The 20,306-nt window shown below is 36.2% G+C and overlaps 1 protein-coding gene across 1 annotated transcript in view; it reads right to left on the bottom strand.

The window, feature by feature from the left end:
* The window catches only part of MROH9 (maestro heat like repeat family member 9), a 126,864-nt gene that overhangs the window by 55,864 nt on the left and 50,694 nt on the right, over nt 1–20,306 (bottom strand). Inside the window, exons 2-5 of the mRNA XM_065901292.1 lie at nt 13,934–14,013; nt 7,440–7,575; nt 6,779–6,865; nt 4,695–4,799 (exon numbers count right to left, since the gene is read on the bottom strand). Coding sequence (XP_065757364.1) covers nt 4,695–4,799; nt 6,779–6,865; nt 7,440–7,575; nt 13,934–14,013 — 408 coding nt within the window. The remainder of the gene's footprint in view (nt 1–4,694; nt 4,800–6,778; nt 6,866–7,439; nt 7,576–13,933; nt 14,014–20,306) is intronic.

Genomic DNA, 20,306 nt, shown 5'->3' with positions numbered 1-20,306 from the left:
ATCTAAACAACAGAACCAAGATGATCGTTTCAGGGAATATACAATTGTTTTGAGAAAAATGTCCTCAAATTTTACCTACCAATGGACTCATGTCCCTGTGGAATATAGAGTGTGTGTGTAAACAGGGATGGGAGGCACTATAGATCCTTCTGTATAAACTTTCTATGAGTCTTTTCAGTGCATGTGTATCTCTTCAGCTTTCCTTTGCCTCCCACTCTTCATCATTACTTGGGCTTCCATAGCTCCAGACTCTTCAGGGTTCCATAGGGATACTCTCTCCCTTTTCAGCTGTCCTCCATTCTAATGTTCACATGCCCCTGCCTTTCAGCTTCCCCTGCCAGACTTTATCAGTTACCATCTTCTATCTATTCTGTCATGCCGAAGTTTTCTGACTTCACTAGCCCACTGAGAACCCGTTACTAATTCTCTTTGTTGCAATGGCAACATTTAACAAATTTTAATACTATCGTTTTGTGGAGGGGGAGGAGATAGACATGTGGACAATCTGTTAGCTTTGACTGGAAATCTTCCACCTGTCTTTTAAATGCTGATGTGCCAAAGGAACAAACCTAGGAAAAATCTGTTAATGAGATAATATGACATGTTTAGCTCACATTTCTTCACCTGTTTGGAAATTAACAGTTTAATTGAAAGGACAAATATTCTTTGAGTGTAGCAGTTTCTTCATCCTGATGGGCACACAGGTCATATAAGAGGAATACCACTTTAAATTCTGGTAGAATACAAATGAAAGTATTGTTCAATAGGACAAGGGCCTCTCAGAGTCTGGAAGACATAGACTAGGGTAATTTATGAAGAAAATAGTTTTTATCCAGTGAATGGCCAGAACCTGAGAACAGAATAGGTAGCTACGTTTAGTTAGAGAATGGCAAAACAAATCTTCATTTATTATTTACAATGTGTCAAATATAGAGATATACAGACCTTGCTTGTGGGTAGTTTAGCTTTTAATTTATTAATAATATTTTTGATTGTTTTATATATTTGTTCCTCCATATCCATTAATTTCACTGACTTAATTATCTTCAGAAGATAATTATATTATCTTTATAAGATAATTATCTTATTTTAAAGAGAAAATTAACTTAGTAAAGGTTTATGCTTCCATGACTGTGATAAGCCGGTTGAGGCTAGCTTAGTTCCCACCTTCTGGAAAATGCTGGTGTGCTTCCACCTGGTGGCATTCAGCAAGCATTGCAGAACAGAGGAATACGTTAACCACTTGGCTTCTCAAAGGTCTCAGTTATAGCTTAGGAACCCTCAACGATTTATGAGAGCCTTCTGCTGTACATATGAATTTACACATTTATTGTTTCACAGTTGAAGGGTGGGCTATGTGCTGGGGAGAATGAACTTTACAACTGTAATTGAAAGAGAGTAGAGGTGATAGCAGAAGATGAAACCCCCAAATGTCATACCTGCTACCTGAGTGGAACTCACTAGTAGATATATATATATTTATACACACATATAGTATATATCTAGTATATAAATATACACTAGATATATAAATAGAAAATATATATGTGTATTGAAATGCAAAGAGAAGCGTGTGAATAGTCTCCATCAAATGCTTGCTGAATATATAAAACATGTTAGGAACTATACAGAAAACAGACTGGAGTGTTGAACTACACTTAATCTCAAGCCTCACTTGCAAAATTTTGTGTCCATTTGAATGGACATTCCAAACCATCTCAGAAATAGAGGGAGGCTGACTTCCCAGGCCAAAGTATCAGAATATTTAAAACAAGCCACTCAGTCTCTCTTTTGGACACTGAGATGGGGAATTAGCATGATGCAAAGAACATCATGGACTGTATTTTCCATGTAAGTAAATTGTATTATGTTCCAAAGCTTATTTTATTTATTTAGCTTTTGGCTTTTTCTCACTTTCTTTTTTTAAATTTTTATTGGAGTATAGTTGTTTTACAATATTGTGTTAGTTTATACTGTACAGCAAAGTGAATCAGCTATATGTATACAATTATCCCCTCTTTTTTGGATTTCCTTCTCATTTAGGTCACCACAGAGCACTGAGTAGAGTTCCCTGTGCTATGTAGTAGGTTCTCATTAGTTATGTATTTTATACATAGTATAAATAGTGTATATATGTCAATCTCAGTCTCCCAATTCATCCCACCCCCCTTTCCCCTTTGGAATCCATACATTTGTTCTCTACGTCTGTGTCTCTATTTATGCTTTTTTTTTCAGATTCCACATATACGTGTTAATATATGATATTTGTTTTTCTCTTTCTGACTCACTTCACTCTGTATGACAGTCTCTAGGTCCATCCATGTCTCTACAAATAACACAAATTCAATCCTTTTTATGGCTGAGTAACATTCCATTGTATATATATATACCACGTCTTCTTTATCCATTCCTCCGTTGATGGACATTTAGGTTGCTTCCATGTCCTGGCTATTGTAAATAGTGCTGCAGTGAACATTGGGGTGCATGTGACTTTTTGAATTATGGTTTTCTCTGTGTAAATGCCCAGTAGTGGGATTGCTGGATCATATGGTAGTTCTATTTTTAGTTTTTTAAGGAATCTCCATACTGTTCTCCATAGTGGCTGTATCAATTTACATTCCCACCAGCAATGCCTGAGGTTTCTCTTTTCTCCGCACCCTCTCCAGCATTTATTGTTTCTAGATTTTTTTGATCATGGCCATTGTAATCTGTGTGAGGTGATACCTCATTGTAGTTTTGATCTGCATTTTTCTAATGATTAGTGATGTTGAGCATTTTTTCATGTGTTTGTTGGCCATCTGTATGTCTTCTTTGGAGAAATGTCTATTTAGGTCTTATGCCCATTTTTTGATTGAGTTGTTTGTTTTTTTTGATATTGAGCTGCATGAGCTGTTTGTATATTTTGGAGATTAATCCTTTGTCAGTTGCTTCGTTGGCAAATATTTTCTCCCATTCTGTGGGTTGTCTTCTAATCTTGTTTATGGTTTCCTTTGCTGTGCGAAAGCTTTTAGGTTTAATTAGGTCCCATTTGTTTATTTTGTTTTTTATTTTCATTACTCTAGGAGGTGGGTCAAAAAAGATCTTGCTGCGATTTATGTCATAGAGTGTTCTGCCTGTGTTTTCCTCTAAGAGTTTTATAGTGTCTGGCCTTACATTTAGGTCTTTAATCAATTTTGAGTTTATTTTTGTGTGTGGTGTTAGGGAGTGTTCTAATTTCATTCTTTTACATGTGGCTGTCCAGTTTTCCCAGAACCACTTATTGAAGAGGGTATCTTTGCTCCATTGTATATTCTGGCTTCCTTTGTCATAGATTAGGTGACCATAAGTGCATGGGTTTATCTCCCAAAGTTTATTTTAAATAAAATAATAAAAATTCAGCTATGTTATAAGGCTGATTTAGGCTTTTCGTCTCAATATGTCTAGAGACTGTACAAGTATTAGAAATGGATACATGAAGATAGTGTCACAAATGCATGTTTCTCACCCCCTTATACTGAACTCCTGAACTGATTTAAGCAATCAGATATAAAATTAGTAGAGTATGTTTAAAAATCACAGTGAAGGGTGAGTTATGGAACAGAGACTGAAAACACAGTATCCATAAGAGAGAAAAATGTTCAGAGATAGTGTGAGGCTTCTTAGAAGGCAGGCAATAGTGTTATTCAAAATATAGAAAACCTCAGTAAATATTGGCAATTATGAGATACCTATTTGTTCCCCATCTGAAAGGCAGTAGTTAAAAAGTCTGATAATATCCAGGTGTTTGTGAAGGTTGAGGAAACGGGCACTCTAATATTCACAGGAATGCAGAATGAAGGACAATTGTGCATTACTGTGTTTTAACCTATTCATACTTTTTGGCCTATTGTTTTTCTTAGCATTTCTAAGTACATACTCACATACATGCAAAAGGATGAACATTTTTGTATTGTTTGAAGCAGAAAAACCCACAATATACCTCAGTGTTCATCAACTGAAGAATAGTTAAGTAGATCATAATACATCAACACTATAAGATATAAGCTGTAGTGAAAATAATGAAGCAAATCTATGAAAGCATCTGTTGGGCATACTGTTCAGTGAAAAACTAAAATTGCAGAACCATATGTAAATATGATGTAACTTTAGTAAAGAAAAACTAAGTAACAAATCTATGTATATCCGTGTGCCTGTATATTTGTATGTGTACATAGCTGTTTGGCAGGACACACATCACACAGACATGGCTAGGGATGAGGTTGGGATGGAGAGGATAGTAAAGAAGGACTTCTGCTATGTCTTTAGCATGTTTTACAATGAAAGTACTCAAGAATTACTTGTTATACATTTAAAATAAATGGTGGTTTAAAAATATTCTAGGAAAAAGAAAAATAAGAAGGAAAGTAAGGATGGAAGAATTTGTAAGTTTACAAATAACATTGATTGTGGTCCAAAGAGGAGAATCCAGAGAGTCAGCAAAAGCCTGGTTTTGACACACTCATACTGTTTGTGGAAAGCATGAGGCATCTTAATCAATTGAGAAACTCTGCTCTAACTGACATAAAGTCATGTAGGATATTAATTCCTTTCCCAGTATCCCAACCTACTAGTATGACAAAACAGGCGTCTAACACTCTCTAGACCCAAGACTTGGAAAGCAGCACTGCGGAAATGCAGTCTTCAGAAGCACGTGGCATGATTACTCTGTGACTTACACATCCCTTGACTTTCCTGGATGCAAAGCTTAGCACTCTGCTGATGATCACCATGGCTCTCTCCTGCATGTACAAATTATCTTCACTCATCCACACAGCCATTTCCTGTTGAAAACACAAGAACTATCCTAGAGCCATGGTGTTTCCATTTCCACAGGTCCCTTTCTTCTGATCACCACCTTCACCAAGTCAAGGTTCCCCATGTCCTCCCAATGGTTTCACACCTATCCTATATTTATTTTAAAAATATGACAATAAGCTGGTATATTACTGTCTAGTATAATACTTCATCTGCCATATAGCTACACCTGGGTTTTATTTTATTTAATTCTATCCAATAAGTATTTACTAATATCCACTATAACAGTCACTTTGCCAGGCATCATGAAAAGTTTAACATGAGGCTATGAGGCTGATTATCACCAGCTGCTTCTCCTTCTCTTTTTCTTTCAAAATACATATTCTCTCTTTTTTTCAAAGCCATAAGATCTGATTTGCAGTTTTAAAAAAGAATCAAATGTTATTTGATCCTGAAATGTCATTTTATCCCAGAATTGCCTCTGTAAGTTTACCATCCAGATATTTTCTGACTCATGGTTTAGAGTATATTCCTGGAGCCAGCTCGATGAGAAAGTTCTTGCTAATTTTGATTCATTGCTAAATATGGTCTGTCTTGCTGTAGCTTCTACCTATTTGTTCTAAATCCTCAGATGCAGGGACATATTTACAACCTTGGGGAAGGAAGAAGACTGCATATGCCTTACATGTTAACCACCATTAGTAGACTTCTTAAGACAGATTGTTGGAGTCCTTAGTATTTATGCCAATGGTTGGCCAAATCTCATCCCCTTCTCTTGCTCCCATTGTGTAAAACTGCTCTGAAGTTTGTTTCCTAGGGCAGAAGAGTCTCTAAATCTCAGGGGGCTCAGCCTATTCCTTTTCCAGGAGTGAGGGTCACCTCTTTTTGAGGATCAGGGGAGTTTCTAGATGTGGTATGTATAAGAACAACGTGGTTAAGTAACAGGCTCCCAAGTTAGAGTAGATCCTCTACTCATTAGATGCACACATATTATTTCTCCTCTCTCTGCTTCCATTTCCTTATCTGCAAATGAGAGAAGTAATTTTAACTTTCTCATAGGGTTATTTTAAGGATTAAATTAAAAAACCCATATATTAAGTATTTAGCTTAGTGCCTGACATAGAGTAAATCCTCAATAAGTAGCCTAGGGTGGTAGAAAGAGCACACATGGGGAGAGGGTTGTAATAATGGGGTAATAACCAATTTACAGGATTGTGAGGTTAAAATGTTTTAAATGCATGGAAAATATTTGGCTAAAATTAGGCACAAGTTACCTCAGTATATTTTATTATCCTCCCCCCATTTCTCCTAATCTTCATATATACCAGTTCTGCTTCTTTCCTTGAATGTATTTTATGATTTGCAAATCCCATGATTCTCATGGTACAGTAAGTAAATGTAGTTTCTCAGTATTTTCAGACAGCTTCCTCCTGATGCCATCATGTTAAAAATGCAAAATTAAAGGTCATAAAATGTCCAGATCAGTCTCTGTCTCTGCCCGGCACATTAAAAACACAGTGAAATCTTGGATGTGAAAAGTAGGGTTATGGATAGTTATTAGAACTTCCTTTGATACTATGGTATCCATGAAGATAGGATGCTCATGGGATTCCCTAGCCCAGGGTTGTTAGGGAAGAACATGCATATAGATATTATCAAAATATGGCTCATTGTTAGGTGGACCTGAAGGTGGTTTAGGCCAATCATCGTATGTTCTGCTACCCCATATTGTGTTTACTCTTACATTGCTACATAACCCTTGGCTTCTTAAGTGTCTGTTGCCATTCTCCCAAAATTGGCTTCTTAAAATTGTGTCTCTGTAATTCAAATAAAAGAAAGTGATTTTATTTGGGAGATAATGACACATTCTGAAAGGTAAAGAAAAATTTTCAGCTGCCAAATACTTGAAGGAGATGTAAGTATGGCAAATGGTAAATAATAAGTAAAATGTAGTATACCCTTTAGATTTATGACAAGAAAATGAGACTACTTATTTTCCCTTTACCTTTAAGATTTGCAGTTTGTAGAGGTCTTTAGACACTAAGATCAGAAGAGTGTCCTCAAATGTGTTTAAAATAGTTCGGTATAAATTCTGAAAAACAAGAAATTTGCACAACCAGCCAGCCTGCCTTAGATAAAATTTTACCAACGCCTATAGTTTTGCATCCTGGGGTCCTGAGTTCTCCCCATAAACTGAAGGTAAGAAAGGAGAGAGGTAGCTCTGGAGATGAGACCTCATTCAATACAATATGCCATGAATTGCTTTAATACCTTGCGGGGCAAGTGAACTGTGTAGCTATGCTGAGAAATAAAAACCACAGATGTTGCTGATCTTACTACAGGATTCTTCCTACCTCCACTTTTCTTAGCTGCTGTTTCCTTCTTTGCAACACTTGCCAGTAAACTTGCTGTTTTTGTCAAACAAATTAACCAAAATCTCTTCACCCATTTGTTCCTATAGATCCTATACAATCCTTTAAATCCCATGGGTTATAGAATTCGCAAGGAGTCCAGGGATAGAGATTAGTGCTAGAATATGCTGTTTATCTATTATATCTAAAGAGAATGAAGGAGAAAACAAAGATTACAACTTTTGGACAGACTTTCTGTGGGATTGCTGTGGTGCATGACGACGTCTCATTATGACTAAAGGAAGCAAGTCTTACCTCCAGGTCCTCTTGGTCATCCTCATTCTTCCCAATTCCTTTCACTTTGTCAAGACTTGGTATAGCAAATGCCATTTTAAAGGACAACTCTACTATCTTCAGTTGAGTTTTATATTGCAATAAGGGATCCACAAAGCTGACAAGAAAAAGGTATAATTATTAAATTGAGAAAAGAACAGATACAACCTAACTTTAGTGGTTTTTTTCTTAGTTTAAGAGACAGTGTACTAGAAAATGAGGCACAACTTTTGGCTTTATATAACAAGGGTTTTAAATATTAGTGTAAAAATAACAATGGTGCTTTAACTATAAACGAATCATATTTTTTGGTAAAAATCATTTATAATCTGTTATTTAGAGTTCATAATATATTTCTGCATAGACATAATGTAAAGGGTGGTTACCTACCCAGCCAAGCCCGTAAAGCCATGCTGAGATTTAGGTAGTTGAAATATATTACTGCCACATTTTCTCTAGTCCATGATACTATGTTTCTTACATTTAATGTTTCTGATATTGGGATACATCTTCCAATTTATGGCAAAAGAAACCTTCCCATCAGCAGCTAAAAAGATAAGTTGTGACACAGTTATTGTTCCTTCAATAAGTGTGACCTCTGGATAACAGTGCCTCCTGATTTTTTTGTGTTAAAAATAATTTTTTTAAAAAAGATGGTAATATAGTTGTTAAGGTAGGAAATCTTGTGCTGAACTCAGAATCTTCTTCCTCTACTGGAGAAGAAGACCTAAATATCTGATATCCATTGTTTGAAACGGCATTTCTTGGATTATATTAGATAATTTTCAAATCTTGAGAAGATTGATTTGACTTATTCATGGGCTCCAATGGATTTTCAGACTCTGAACAGCTACCTATCAAAAGCTTCCAGTAGTATTTTCAGTTGTAGGTTTCTAGAGATATATGATTTTGTTTAGAAAAATGCAAGATTAATATTTTGATAAAATAGAAAATACTGTCTTTTAATGTACTTTGAAATCATATTGCCAGTCCTAAAAATGCTAAAATGGTCCATGTCATGAACAAGGATTAGGAAAGTAGTGTGATACTCTGATGCCATTTATAACTGCTGATGGACTAAAGAATCTTCACATTTTACGTGTGAAGAATGCTGAGAGTCAGATATCGGTGATACTAAAGAAAGTCCAATGTAAATATATAGGTCAACATTGGCAGTTATCAGCAAGTATACATTGTTTTTTGGGCTACATGTAATTGATTTTTCAAAAAAACAAGTATTAAATTACTAATGTGTTTTACAAAAAATGACATCTTGGAAATAAGAATGGCAGTGTGAAACCTTTCTTATATTCCAAGATATATAACCAGGTGGTATAGAAAGAAACTTGAGAAGAAAGAATAAGCATCCCTCACAAATTACTGTATGCTTTTGTTAAATTTTTGAGTGAAATGTTTTTTCAGATATTAGAGTGAAGTGAGAAGTAGAGGTAAGCCAAATGTACTAAAATATTTCTTGAAAATGTTTTATTTCTTCCTATTATGAAGCAATAAGTATTATATAAGATCAGTAAGCAAAATTTTTACAATTATAATTTCAAGAATCACAGTTGAATAAAGGAAAGTCGATGCCTCCTAATAAAAGCATGGGAAAATTATATTAAACATGATCAAAAATAAATCAGGAGGGCTATGTCAATATGATACAAGTCTAATACAAATGAAAGAGTATTAAGAGAGATATATGCAATTATTATAAAATAATAAAAGACATAGTTATTAATACAAAAGCTCTCAAACCACATAGAAACAAAATTGAAAAATTATTAAACAGAATTATTAATATATATAATAATTTTATGAAAAATTATATTAAAGATATAAGGAGAAATAGATACACAGATATAGGAGATGATTAAGCATTCAATTATTAGTATATGGTAGATAAAAATAAAAATTCTGCAAAAGGAGAGACCTTTAATATAATTAATATGGAGGTATAAATTGTATTAATTGAGATAACAAGGATTATCTTTTCAGATAATCATGGAATGCTGACAAATATTTACCATATACTTAGCCATAGAAAGTTTCAAAATATAAAAGGATATATATTTCATTCTCAAATCACAAGGAGAAGTCTATTTTAAAAATTAGAAAATTCAAAGTACTTAAATACTGTCAAGATATTTTTCTTATTTAAAATGAGGGAAAAATAATAAACTAAACATATAATTTAAGATTTTAAAAGGACTAAAAATACAATCAAAGACATGAAGGACATAAGCAAAATAAATGCATTATGAAAAAAAAAGGAAAAGGAGACATAATAGTATAATGGCAAGTTTAAAAAAAGATTTAAAAGATAAGAAATCATAGGAGACTACTACAAGCAACTATATGCCAATAAAATGGACAACCTAGAAGAAATGGACAAATTCTTAGAAAGGTACAACCTTCCAAGACTGAACCAGGAAGAAAGAGAAAATATGAATAGACCAAGCACAAGTCTAGGACCAGATGGCTTCACAGGCAAATTCTATCATATATTTAGAGAAGAGTTAACACCTATCCTTTTGAAACTCTTCCAAAAAATTACAGAGGAATGAACACTCCCAAGCTCATTCTATGACACCATCATCACCCTGACACCAAAACCAGATAAAGATATCACAAAAAAGAAAATGACAGGCCAATATCACTGATGAACATAGATAGATGCAAAAATCCTCAACAAAATACTAGCATACCGAATCCAACAACACATTAAAAGGATCACACACCATGATCAAGTAAGTGGGATTTATCCCAGGGATGCAAGGATTCTTCAATATCTGCAAAGCAATCAGTGTGAGACATGACATCAATAAATTGAAGAATAAAAATGATATAATATCTCAATAGATGCAGAAAATGTTTTTGACAAAATTCAACACCCACTTATGATAAAAACTCTCCAGTAAGTGAGCATAGAGGGAACTTACCTCAACATAATAAAGGCCATACATGACAAACACACAGCAAACATCATTCTCAATGGTGAAACACTGAAAGCATTTCTTCTAAGATCAGGAACAAGACAAGGATGTCCACTCTCACCACTATTATTCAACATAGTTTTGGAAGTCCTAGCCATGGTAATCAGAGAAGAAAAAGAGATAAAAGGAATCTACAGTGGAAAAGAAGAAGTAAAACTGTCACTGTTTGCAGATGACATGATACTATACATAGAGAATCCTAAAGATGTTACCAGAAAACTACTAGAGCTCATCGAGGAATCTGGTAAACTTGCAGGATACAAAATTAATGCACAGAAATCTCTTGCATTCCTATGCACGAACAATGAAAGATCAGAAAGAGAAATCAAAGAAATAATCCCATTTACTATCACATCAAAAAGAATAAAATACCTAGGAATAAACCTACCTAAAGAGGTAAAAGACCTGTACTCAGAAAACTATAAAATACTAATGAAAGAAATCAAAGATGATACAAACAGATGGAGAGATATAACATGTTCTCAGATTGGAAGAATCAATATTGTGAAAATTATTACACTACCCAAAGCAATCTACAGATTCAATGCAATCCTTATCAAATTACCAATGGCATTTTTCACAGAATTAGAACAAAACATTTTACAATTTGTATGGAAACATAAAGACCACAAAAGCCAAAGCAATCCTGAGAAAGAAGAATGGAGCTGGAGGAATCAGGCTCCATGACTTCAGACTATACTACAAAGCTACAGTCATCAAAGCAGTATGATACTGGCACAAAACAGAAATATAGATCAATGGAACAGGATAGAAAGTCCAGAGATAAAACCATGCACCCATGGTCACCTAATCTATGACAAAGGGGGCAAGAATATACAATGGAGAAAAGACAGTCTCTTCAATAAGTTGTCCTGGGAGAACTGGACAGCTCCATGTAAAAGAATGAAATTAGAACACTCCCTAACACCATACACAAAAATAAACTCAAAATGGATTAAAGGCCTAAATGGATACTATAAGCCTAAAAGGCTGGATACTATAAAACTCTTAGAGGAAAACATAGAAAACTCTTTGACATAAATCATAGCAAGATCTTTTTCAATATACCTCCTAGAGTAATGAAAATAAAAACAAAAATGAACAAATGGGACCTAATTAAACTTAGCTTTTCCACAGCAAAGGAAACCATAAACAAAATGAAAAGACAACCCTCATAAAGGGAGAAAATATTTGCAAATGAAGCAACTGACATGGGATTAATCTCCAAAATATACAAACATCTCATGCAGCTCAATATCAGAAAAACAAACAACCCAATCAAAAAAATAGGCAGAAGATCTAAATAGACATCTCACCAAAGAAGGCATACAGATAGCTAAAAAGCACATGAAAAGCTGCTCAACATCACTAATTATTAGAGAAATGCAAATCAAAACTCCAATAAAGTATCACCTCACACCAATCAGAATGGCCATCATCGAAAAATCTAGAAACATTATCTGCTGGAGAGGGTGTGGGGAAAAGGGAACCCTCCTACACTGTTGGTAGGAATGTAAATTGATACAGCAACTATGGAGAACACTGTGGACGTTCCTTAAAAAACTAAAAATAGAGCTACCATATGATCCAGCAATCCCAATCCTGGGCATATATCTGGAGAAAAAACATGGTTCAAAAGGATATATGCACCCCAATGTTCATTGCAGCACTATTTAAAATAGCCAGGACATGGAAGCAACCTGAATGTCCATTGACAGATGAATGGATAAAGAAGGTGTGGTATGTATATGCAATGGAATATTACTCAGCCATAAAAAAGAATGAAATAATGCCATTTGCAGTGACATCAATGGACCTAGAGATTGTCATACTGAGTGAAGTAAGTCAGTCAAAGAGAGACAAATATCATGTGATATTGTTTACATGTGGAATCTAAAAATGTGTACAAATGAACTTATCTACAAAACAGAAATAGAGTTACAGATGTAGAGAACAAACTTATGGTTACCAGGGGGTAGGGGGGAAGGGATAAATTGGAAGATTGGGATTGACAGATACACACTACTATATATAAAACAGATAACTAATAAGGACCTACTTATAGCACAGGGAAATCTGCTCAATAATCTCTAGTGGCCTATATGGGAAAAGAATCTAAAAAAGAGTAGATATATGTATAACTGATTCACTTTACTGTACACCTGAAACTAACGCAACATTGTAAATTGACTATACTCCAATAACAGCAACAAAAAAAAGACAAGCAAAAGAGTAAGCAGAAACTAAATAATAATTAATAAAGACTAAATTAGTCAAAAAAATAAGTAAGCTATTATATGAGTTTAATAGTAACAAATAAAAGTTATTTATATTATTAAATTATACAAGTATATATGAAGGTATAACACATGTAAATCTTTATGTACCAAATTATACTTGGTTGAAATATGAAAAGCAAAATCTGTAACAAATTTTAAAGGATAAAGGAAAAACTATTAGGTGGGGGATTCTTAGGACATTTAAGTAGACCAAAATATTAAAATATGGAGAAGGGGATTCTAATCCAGGGACTGCCTTTCCATGAACCCTGTAAAATAATACAGTATGCCAAATTTTGTTTATATGGATCTATGTATACATGTATCTTCTAGGTGACTAGGCTTTGACAAAACACTTATTAATAAGTGCAGTTCTTCTGGAAAACAAGTTGACACAATCAAAAGCTCTAAGAAGGTTCATCTCATCTGCATTACTTTGGGTTCAGGGGAAGCAGATGCCAATACAGGATTAGAAGTACAAGAGATTTCCAAGAGAAGGAAGGAAGGAGGAATAGGGTAGGAAGAGTCTTGGACTGCAACAAGTTCCAAGGAGGGTTCAGCTTGGCTGATGGCAATCCCTCAAGCTGAAGTCACCCATTGGAGTTATTTGTCCTACCATTCTGGGTCATTGGTGAGATCAGCCTACAGGAAGTGACACCTCACAGACCGTGCTGGTGAATCTATACAGGCAGGGCTGGAGTTGTTGACCAATGAGGATTCCCCCACAGCAGGGCATTTTCATGGTTGCCTATCACCTAAATCAGGAACCTCACTTTCAGAATGGTATTTCAAGGAAGTAGTTCAGAGCAGATACAATCTTTTACGTACCAGGATGATTATCATAATGTTGGTAAAATATAATATAATTTAGAAAATGTCAAAATTTTGGAATATTCCATTGCCATTAAAATGAAAATATGATTTTACAGAGAAATTAAAAATTAAGACAAAGCAAAAGTGAAAAGTAGTATAGAAAATTGAATGTGCAACCTGCTTATGATTCTGCAGTAGTTAAATAATCTGCCTATTCCTGCAATACAGAATGATTTAAAAGAACATGAGAAAGAAAGAGCTAATAGTTGCTGAATTAGGGTGGTGGAATTTGGAGTAACTTTTTATTTCTCATATTTTTGATATGTATTTATTACATTTTTAAAAAGGTATTCAATCAGTGATATGAAAGCATTAAAACGTATTATACCTGGAGTTCATGGCCAGGATCATGGCTTGATTACTTAACAGGCCTGAGTATGCATCCCATAGGCTGGCAGCTGTTTGCGCCTGTAAGTACCAGGAGAGAGAAAAGAATCAATGATGACAGACCTGTGGGGCTCATAACATCATGTGTAATTCTGTCTTTTACAGAAACCAAAGGGACCAAATTGGACTTGAAATATAAGCCCAAGGGTTTATAGAAGTGATGAGACCAGACAAACTGTAATTTAAACCTATGCATGATATTAAATGCTGGCCTTTTACAGCCAACCACTGTGCTTATATAATTAGCATTTCCAGACAAAAATTTATTAGGAATGCTCTTTACCGGGTGCCCTCCTATACAACATTAAGTGCAATCTGCTCAGTGTGGAGTCTATCCATAAACATATCAGCAAGGTGATTTAAATCAGGCCTTACTGAAAAATGTCCAAACTCACACTACTATAGAATGGGAACCATGTACAGGTCAATGTATAGCTGTCTAATATAACTATTTAAATTTATAAATGATAATAAATGGGATTCCATTAAGAATCTCAACTTTTTTTTTTTTTTTTTTTTTGCGGTACGCGGGCCTCTCACTGTTGTGGCCTCTCCCATTGCGGAGCACAGGCTCTGGACGCGCAGGCTCCGGACGCGCAGGCTCAGCGGCCATGGCCCACGGGCCCAGCCGCTCCGCAGCATGTGGGATCTTCCCGGACCGGGGCACAAACCCGTGTCCCCTGCATCGGCAGGCGGACTCTCAACCACTGTGTCACCAGGGAAGCCCAAGAATCTCCACTTCTTTGTTCAAGAAGTTGGAGAACTGGAGAAGACCTAATAGAATAGCACCTCTTTTCTTCTGTGCATCCCACTCTTGTTCATGCAAGCCTCTGTTGCAATGTCACTTTCTTGTATCAGGCCCATTAGTGCTGTTTATAGAAATTCTCAGCCTCTATTTCTGAAATAGCTCAAAGTTCTCTTTTAGGTACTGCTGTATAATAATGGTATTTCAAAGGGAATTTATTCCTCTAGTGCATGGCAAATGACTGCCCCTGAATACTTCGCACATTAAAAAAAAAGCCCTTCTCTGTTTGCTAAGTGCTGCTTTGCTGACTCCAGCATTGAGTGCCCTGTGGGATCTCTGTTTTGCCTCTGTGGAGTGTAAGAGCAATCTTGATGGATACAGCTATATGCCTGTCTATTAAGATCATGTTGTGGACTGTGTGTTTGAATTTTGAGAAATTTCGATGTTGAAACCCTAACCCCCAGTGTGATGATATTAGCAAGTGGGGCCTTTGGGAGGTGATTAGGTTTAGAGGAGGTCATGAGAGATAACTCCTATGATGGGATTAGAGCCTTTATAAGAAGAGACATAAGAGAGCTTGTTTGCGATTTCTGTCTCCACCATGTGAGGATGCAAGGAAAGGATGGCTGTCTGAAACCCAGGAAGAAGAATCTCACCAGATACTGAATCTATCATTCTTTGATCTTGGACTTCCCAGCATCCAGAACTGTGAGAAATAAATTTCTGTTGCTTAAGCCACCCATTCTCTGGTTCCATGGTAAACCAGCCCAAACAGATGAGAGAGTCAGAGAAACTTCCTGATTGGGGATCTGAATTAAAAAATGGCATCTCCCCACTAGGGATAAGCATCCTGCCGTGACCTTCCTGGGAGTCACCACACTGATCATTGTCTAACACCTCTTCTCTGGGCTGTGCTCAGACTGAGTGGTTCAGAGGACTTATTCTCCTTTCTCTAAAATATTTATATTCATATCTAGCATTGATTCCTAACAATGCCAAACATGATTTTACTTAATCTTGAGAGAATAATTCTTTGCTATGTTATTTATTAACATACTGCACATTATTATTACTTAGAGAGCATGGAATCTTCTATATGGCAGACAACTCTCACTGTAACATGGAAGAATAATGGTGATTGGTGTATTTTGGAAAGACATTTTTGTCCTTGTCACCACTTTCATCTAATTTAGCCAGAAATCTACTAGTTGTGTTTCTCTGGGCAGTGACTAACTGAACATTTTGTTTGATATAAGCAATGATCCTTTGGTAGTATTGTTTCAATGGGAACTTTTCTTATACAATATGTTCTAACTGGGCTTGAGTCCTTAGAAATTAATTTGTAACACTTTAAATTTAAAGCACTGATTCTCAACATTGGCAGTACATTAAGGGGTTAAAAAATATTGATTTTGATTCCTGGGCCACACCTCCAGAGATCTGGATTTAATGGTCTGTATTCAAGACCAGGCATCAACATTAAAAAAAAAAAGCCTTCCAGAAAATTTTGATGTACAGCCAGAATTGAGAAGCCATTTTTAAGCCTGTAGCTTGCTTGTACAGTAATAATCGTCATTAGGTTGATCTCTAATAACATGGACCTCTGCTTCCCCTCTGTTAGCTAGGATCTCTCTTTTTCATGGAGCCAAATTTGTTACCACAAATCCATCACCAGTTTATTGTTCTGCCCATATTACTTTAGTGTCACATCTTTTGTTGATTCACTGATTTACAGCAATATCCCTTCCTTGTTATAAGCATGCTTTCACCTGTGCCATATATACTGCTAATGTTTATCTAATTCCAAAAGCCAGTGCACACATTGATAAGCAGTAAGGATTGTCTAACATGTACAGACTGATTCTCCAGTGGTGTCGGTATAGGGAGTTATAGGATTTAGCCAGGAATTTCACCTGCTTTTCCCAATTAGGCTTTTTGTTATTGTTTCAAATATATAACATGCTCACCAGTGTTCCCAGAAATTCTTCAGTGCCTCCTCTGGGGAGATATGATTATCATTCTGGCTTTAACTTCTATTATATGGATAAGTTCTCTTTTATATCATTTTCAGTGACTCCTTAATCACTCTGGGTCTTCACTGGAAACCCGCAGTAACTGATAAAATGGTCACAATCCTGGGACTTCCCTGGTGGCGCAGTGGTTAAGTATCTGCCTACCAATGCAGGGGACACGGGTTTGAGCCCTCATCCAGGAAGATCCCACATGCCTCAGAGCAACTAAGCCGTGCGTCACAACTACTGAGCCTGCGCTCTAGAGCCCACGAGCCACAGCTACTGAGCCCGCGTGCCACAACTATTGAAGCCCGTGCGCCTAGAGCCTGTGCTCCGCAACGAGAAGCCACTGCAATGAGAAGCCCGTGCACCGCAACTAAGAGTAGCCCCCACTCACCACAACTAGAGAAAGCCCATGCACAGCCATGAAGACCCAACGCAGCCAAAAATAAATAAATAAATTTTAAAAAATGCTCACAATCCTGGAAATCTGTACTTTGTAATATATTTCATACTGGATTCTAGGGCCAGTCTGGTGGGCCTTAAGCTTCCATATTTATTATTTTGGCTTTGTTCTCTAAACTATCCATGTGCTTTTTATATATATCTTATATCATTGACATTTTTTGTTCAATATCGCTTGTCATTCTTGGCCAGAAGAATTGGAGTTGTGCCAACTTGACTAGTTTCTTAAATCTCAGATGTTTCAAATCACATATGGATAATGTGTGTTTTCTTATGCCACCTTAGCCAGGGAGAAAATGGTATTATCATAATAATCATTATTCTGAGGGAATTTGAATTCCCTCTGGTAATTCCCAAACTATCTTGGGAATGTTCAAAGGGAGCTATGGACTTGATCTTCTAGAATACTATGTGAGTCTGAACTTTTCCCTTAATCTTAGCTCACTAGAATGTCTCCTTTCTCTGATAATAGCAAAATGTCAAAAGTTCAGAGAGATGGGGCATCTGAATTGAGGGCATGAATATCCAATGCCCTTACCTCTTAGGCTTTCTGTCTTGTGCTAGTGCCTTACTGAAGGTAGTGATTGCTGTTGCTGATGCTCTTGTGTCCCTACCAACACTGCCAAGGCCAGATACCGTGATAGGTGAAGGCTACACCCAGAATAAATTCACTGCCTACTCCCAAATCCAGTTAAATTATTTTCTACTACTGCAAAAAGCACCAGAACCAGTGTAACTACACTGTGCACTCTCAGTATTGTAGTTCTTAACAGATTTTACTTGTTCTTATATTCATTCCTTGCTTGACTTAAACTCTGGGGAAGATTGATGGGACAAATCCCTGAAAGAAAGTTACTGTGCTGTTATATTATGTAGAATTGCCCTACTCCTTTTTTTTTTTTTTTCTAATTAATCATTCTCTTTAAACTAGTTTTGTGCCTCCACTGTCTTTCCTTAGAAAGTTATTTTCCAGGGAGATGTGGGGCCCTCATCTCTGCATACTACTGGAAAGCCTACTTCACCAAATCTCCAGACATTTTAGGGTCTTAGCATCAACATATCTTGCCTCATGAGGGTACCCCAAATACACACTTCCCTCATCAAAAATCCTTTGCCATCTGTACAAATCCCCCCTCTCAACCAAAAATCTTGTTATGGAAAGATGAAGAACTAAATATAATATCTCTGCAAGATTGAATCCCCAGGATGCAAACATTTTCAGTTGATCATCAGATAGTTGTTTAGTGTCTACTATGTACTACTAGGTGCTGTGTTAAGCAGTGGGGTTAGAACAGGGGCAAGACAGATAATTTCTGCCAGTAATCTCATGGGAAAGCAAACTTGAAACACAGGAAATCAGTAAGTATTCAACAAAAGAGGATTTATAGGGATGATTAAGGGAAGCTAAACTAGCAGAGGGTATCAAGGAAAATTTGTTTTCTGAAGAAGTTTTAAGCTCAAACTTAGAGATTATGGGGGTCAGGAGAGCAGAGGAAGAGTTTTTCAGAGAAACACTATGGGTTAACGACTTGACTTGAGAAAGGGTTTGTTGCATTACAGACACCGTTCTCAACCCTCACTGAGCCTTAAAATCATTTGGATCCCTTCCAAAAATACAAATGCGTAGACTTCACCCCACACAAGTGAATCAAAATATCTGAAGGTGTGGCCCTAGCAACAGTATTTTAAAAAAAAATCTCCACACATAATCTTAATATGAAGCCAGGATTGAGAACCATTATATCAGAGGACGTGAAAGGAAACCACGTGGATGGTGCAAAGAGAGTAAGGACAGTGGAAAATCATGGGGCCAGAAAGGTTGAATCACAGCTGGTCCTTTTGTGAGCTCTTTTGTGAGTAATAAAGATTACTACTCATCTCTAAGGACCATGGGGGGCATTTAATAGAAGGAGGGACAAGATCACAGGGCTGCTTTGTAGAGATTTGATTGAATATGATAAAATTGTTGCCAAGAGAATGTTACCGAGGCGAGAGATTGTAACAGACTAGGATTAGAATACTGGCAGTGGAAAAAGAGAGATAAGTAGTGACTGGTAGCAATATCAAATGCTGCTTAAAGGTCACACAAGAAAAAGAAAATTATTATTTGGATTTGAGACATGAAAACCACTAGGGACCTAGATGGGAGTAGCTCAGTAGAGGGTTTCTGTAGATGCTCAGGCTGGCAGGTCATCATGCTGACTAATCAGCTCAGGTCTCACATTTGGATGTGAGGTCCTCAGTTATCTGCAGACACAAATGAACAAAGAGAAAGACTCTACTAGCCAAAGCTTACTTTTCCTTTTTACATGACCAAAGTCAACAAGTGAGACTGTCAAAAAGAAGTGAGATTGTATAATTGAGGCAAAACCATTTGTTTCCATTTCAGAACCACGTGTGCTGGGTACAATACTTGTCATTTTACTGATTCTGGTGTGACATATTAATACTCATTGAAACTTGATATTCTATGCCTAGAGACCTATACCTTTCTCTTTATCATTTTTCTTTGCTGGATTTCTGCCCCTTGTGCTTTCTTTACCCAAAACAGAGAAGCGAGCACTTCTGTTGAGTTGCATTATTATTGATGGCCACTAGAGTATAGAGATAACTCAAAATTTATAGCGTGACAGTAAAAGCAGAGAACCTCTACGAACAGAGAGACCCAAACATCTCTCATTTCCTTAATGGGGAAGTTTTCCACTTTTTTTTCATTGGGAACAGCAAAGAGAGGAACTTTTTTAAAGCTTAGGTATACATGGACATCATAACCAGGTAGTATGTCCAGTATCACTGCCTAGTAATATCAACCTAGTAGTGTGTTGTTGTTTTTTTTTTATTTTATTTTTAAATTGAAGTAAAGTTGATTTACAGTGTTGTGCCAATCTCTGCTGTACAAAAAAGTGACTCAGTTGTACACATATAGACATTCTTTTTTTAAATATTCTTTTACATTTATGGTTTTATCACAGGGTATTGAATATAGTTCCCTGTGCTATATAGTAGAATCTTGTTGTTTATCCATCCTATATACAATAGTTTACATCTACTAATCCCAGGCTCCCAGTGCTTCCCTTTTCCACCCTCCCTCC

Source organism: Phocoena phocoena, chromosome 1, assembly GCF_963924675.1.
Source record: "Phocoena phocoena chromosome 1, mPhoPho1.1, whole genome shotgun sequence".
NCBI lineage: Eukaryota > Metazoa > Chordata > Mammalia > Artiodactyla > Phocoenidae > Phocoena > Phocoena phocoena.
Note: the sequence above shows the minus strand (reverse complement) of the source record. Positions and strands in the feature narration are given on the sequence as shown.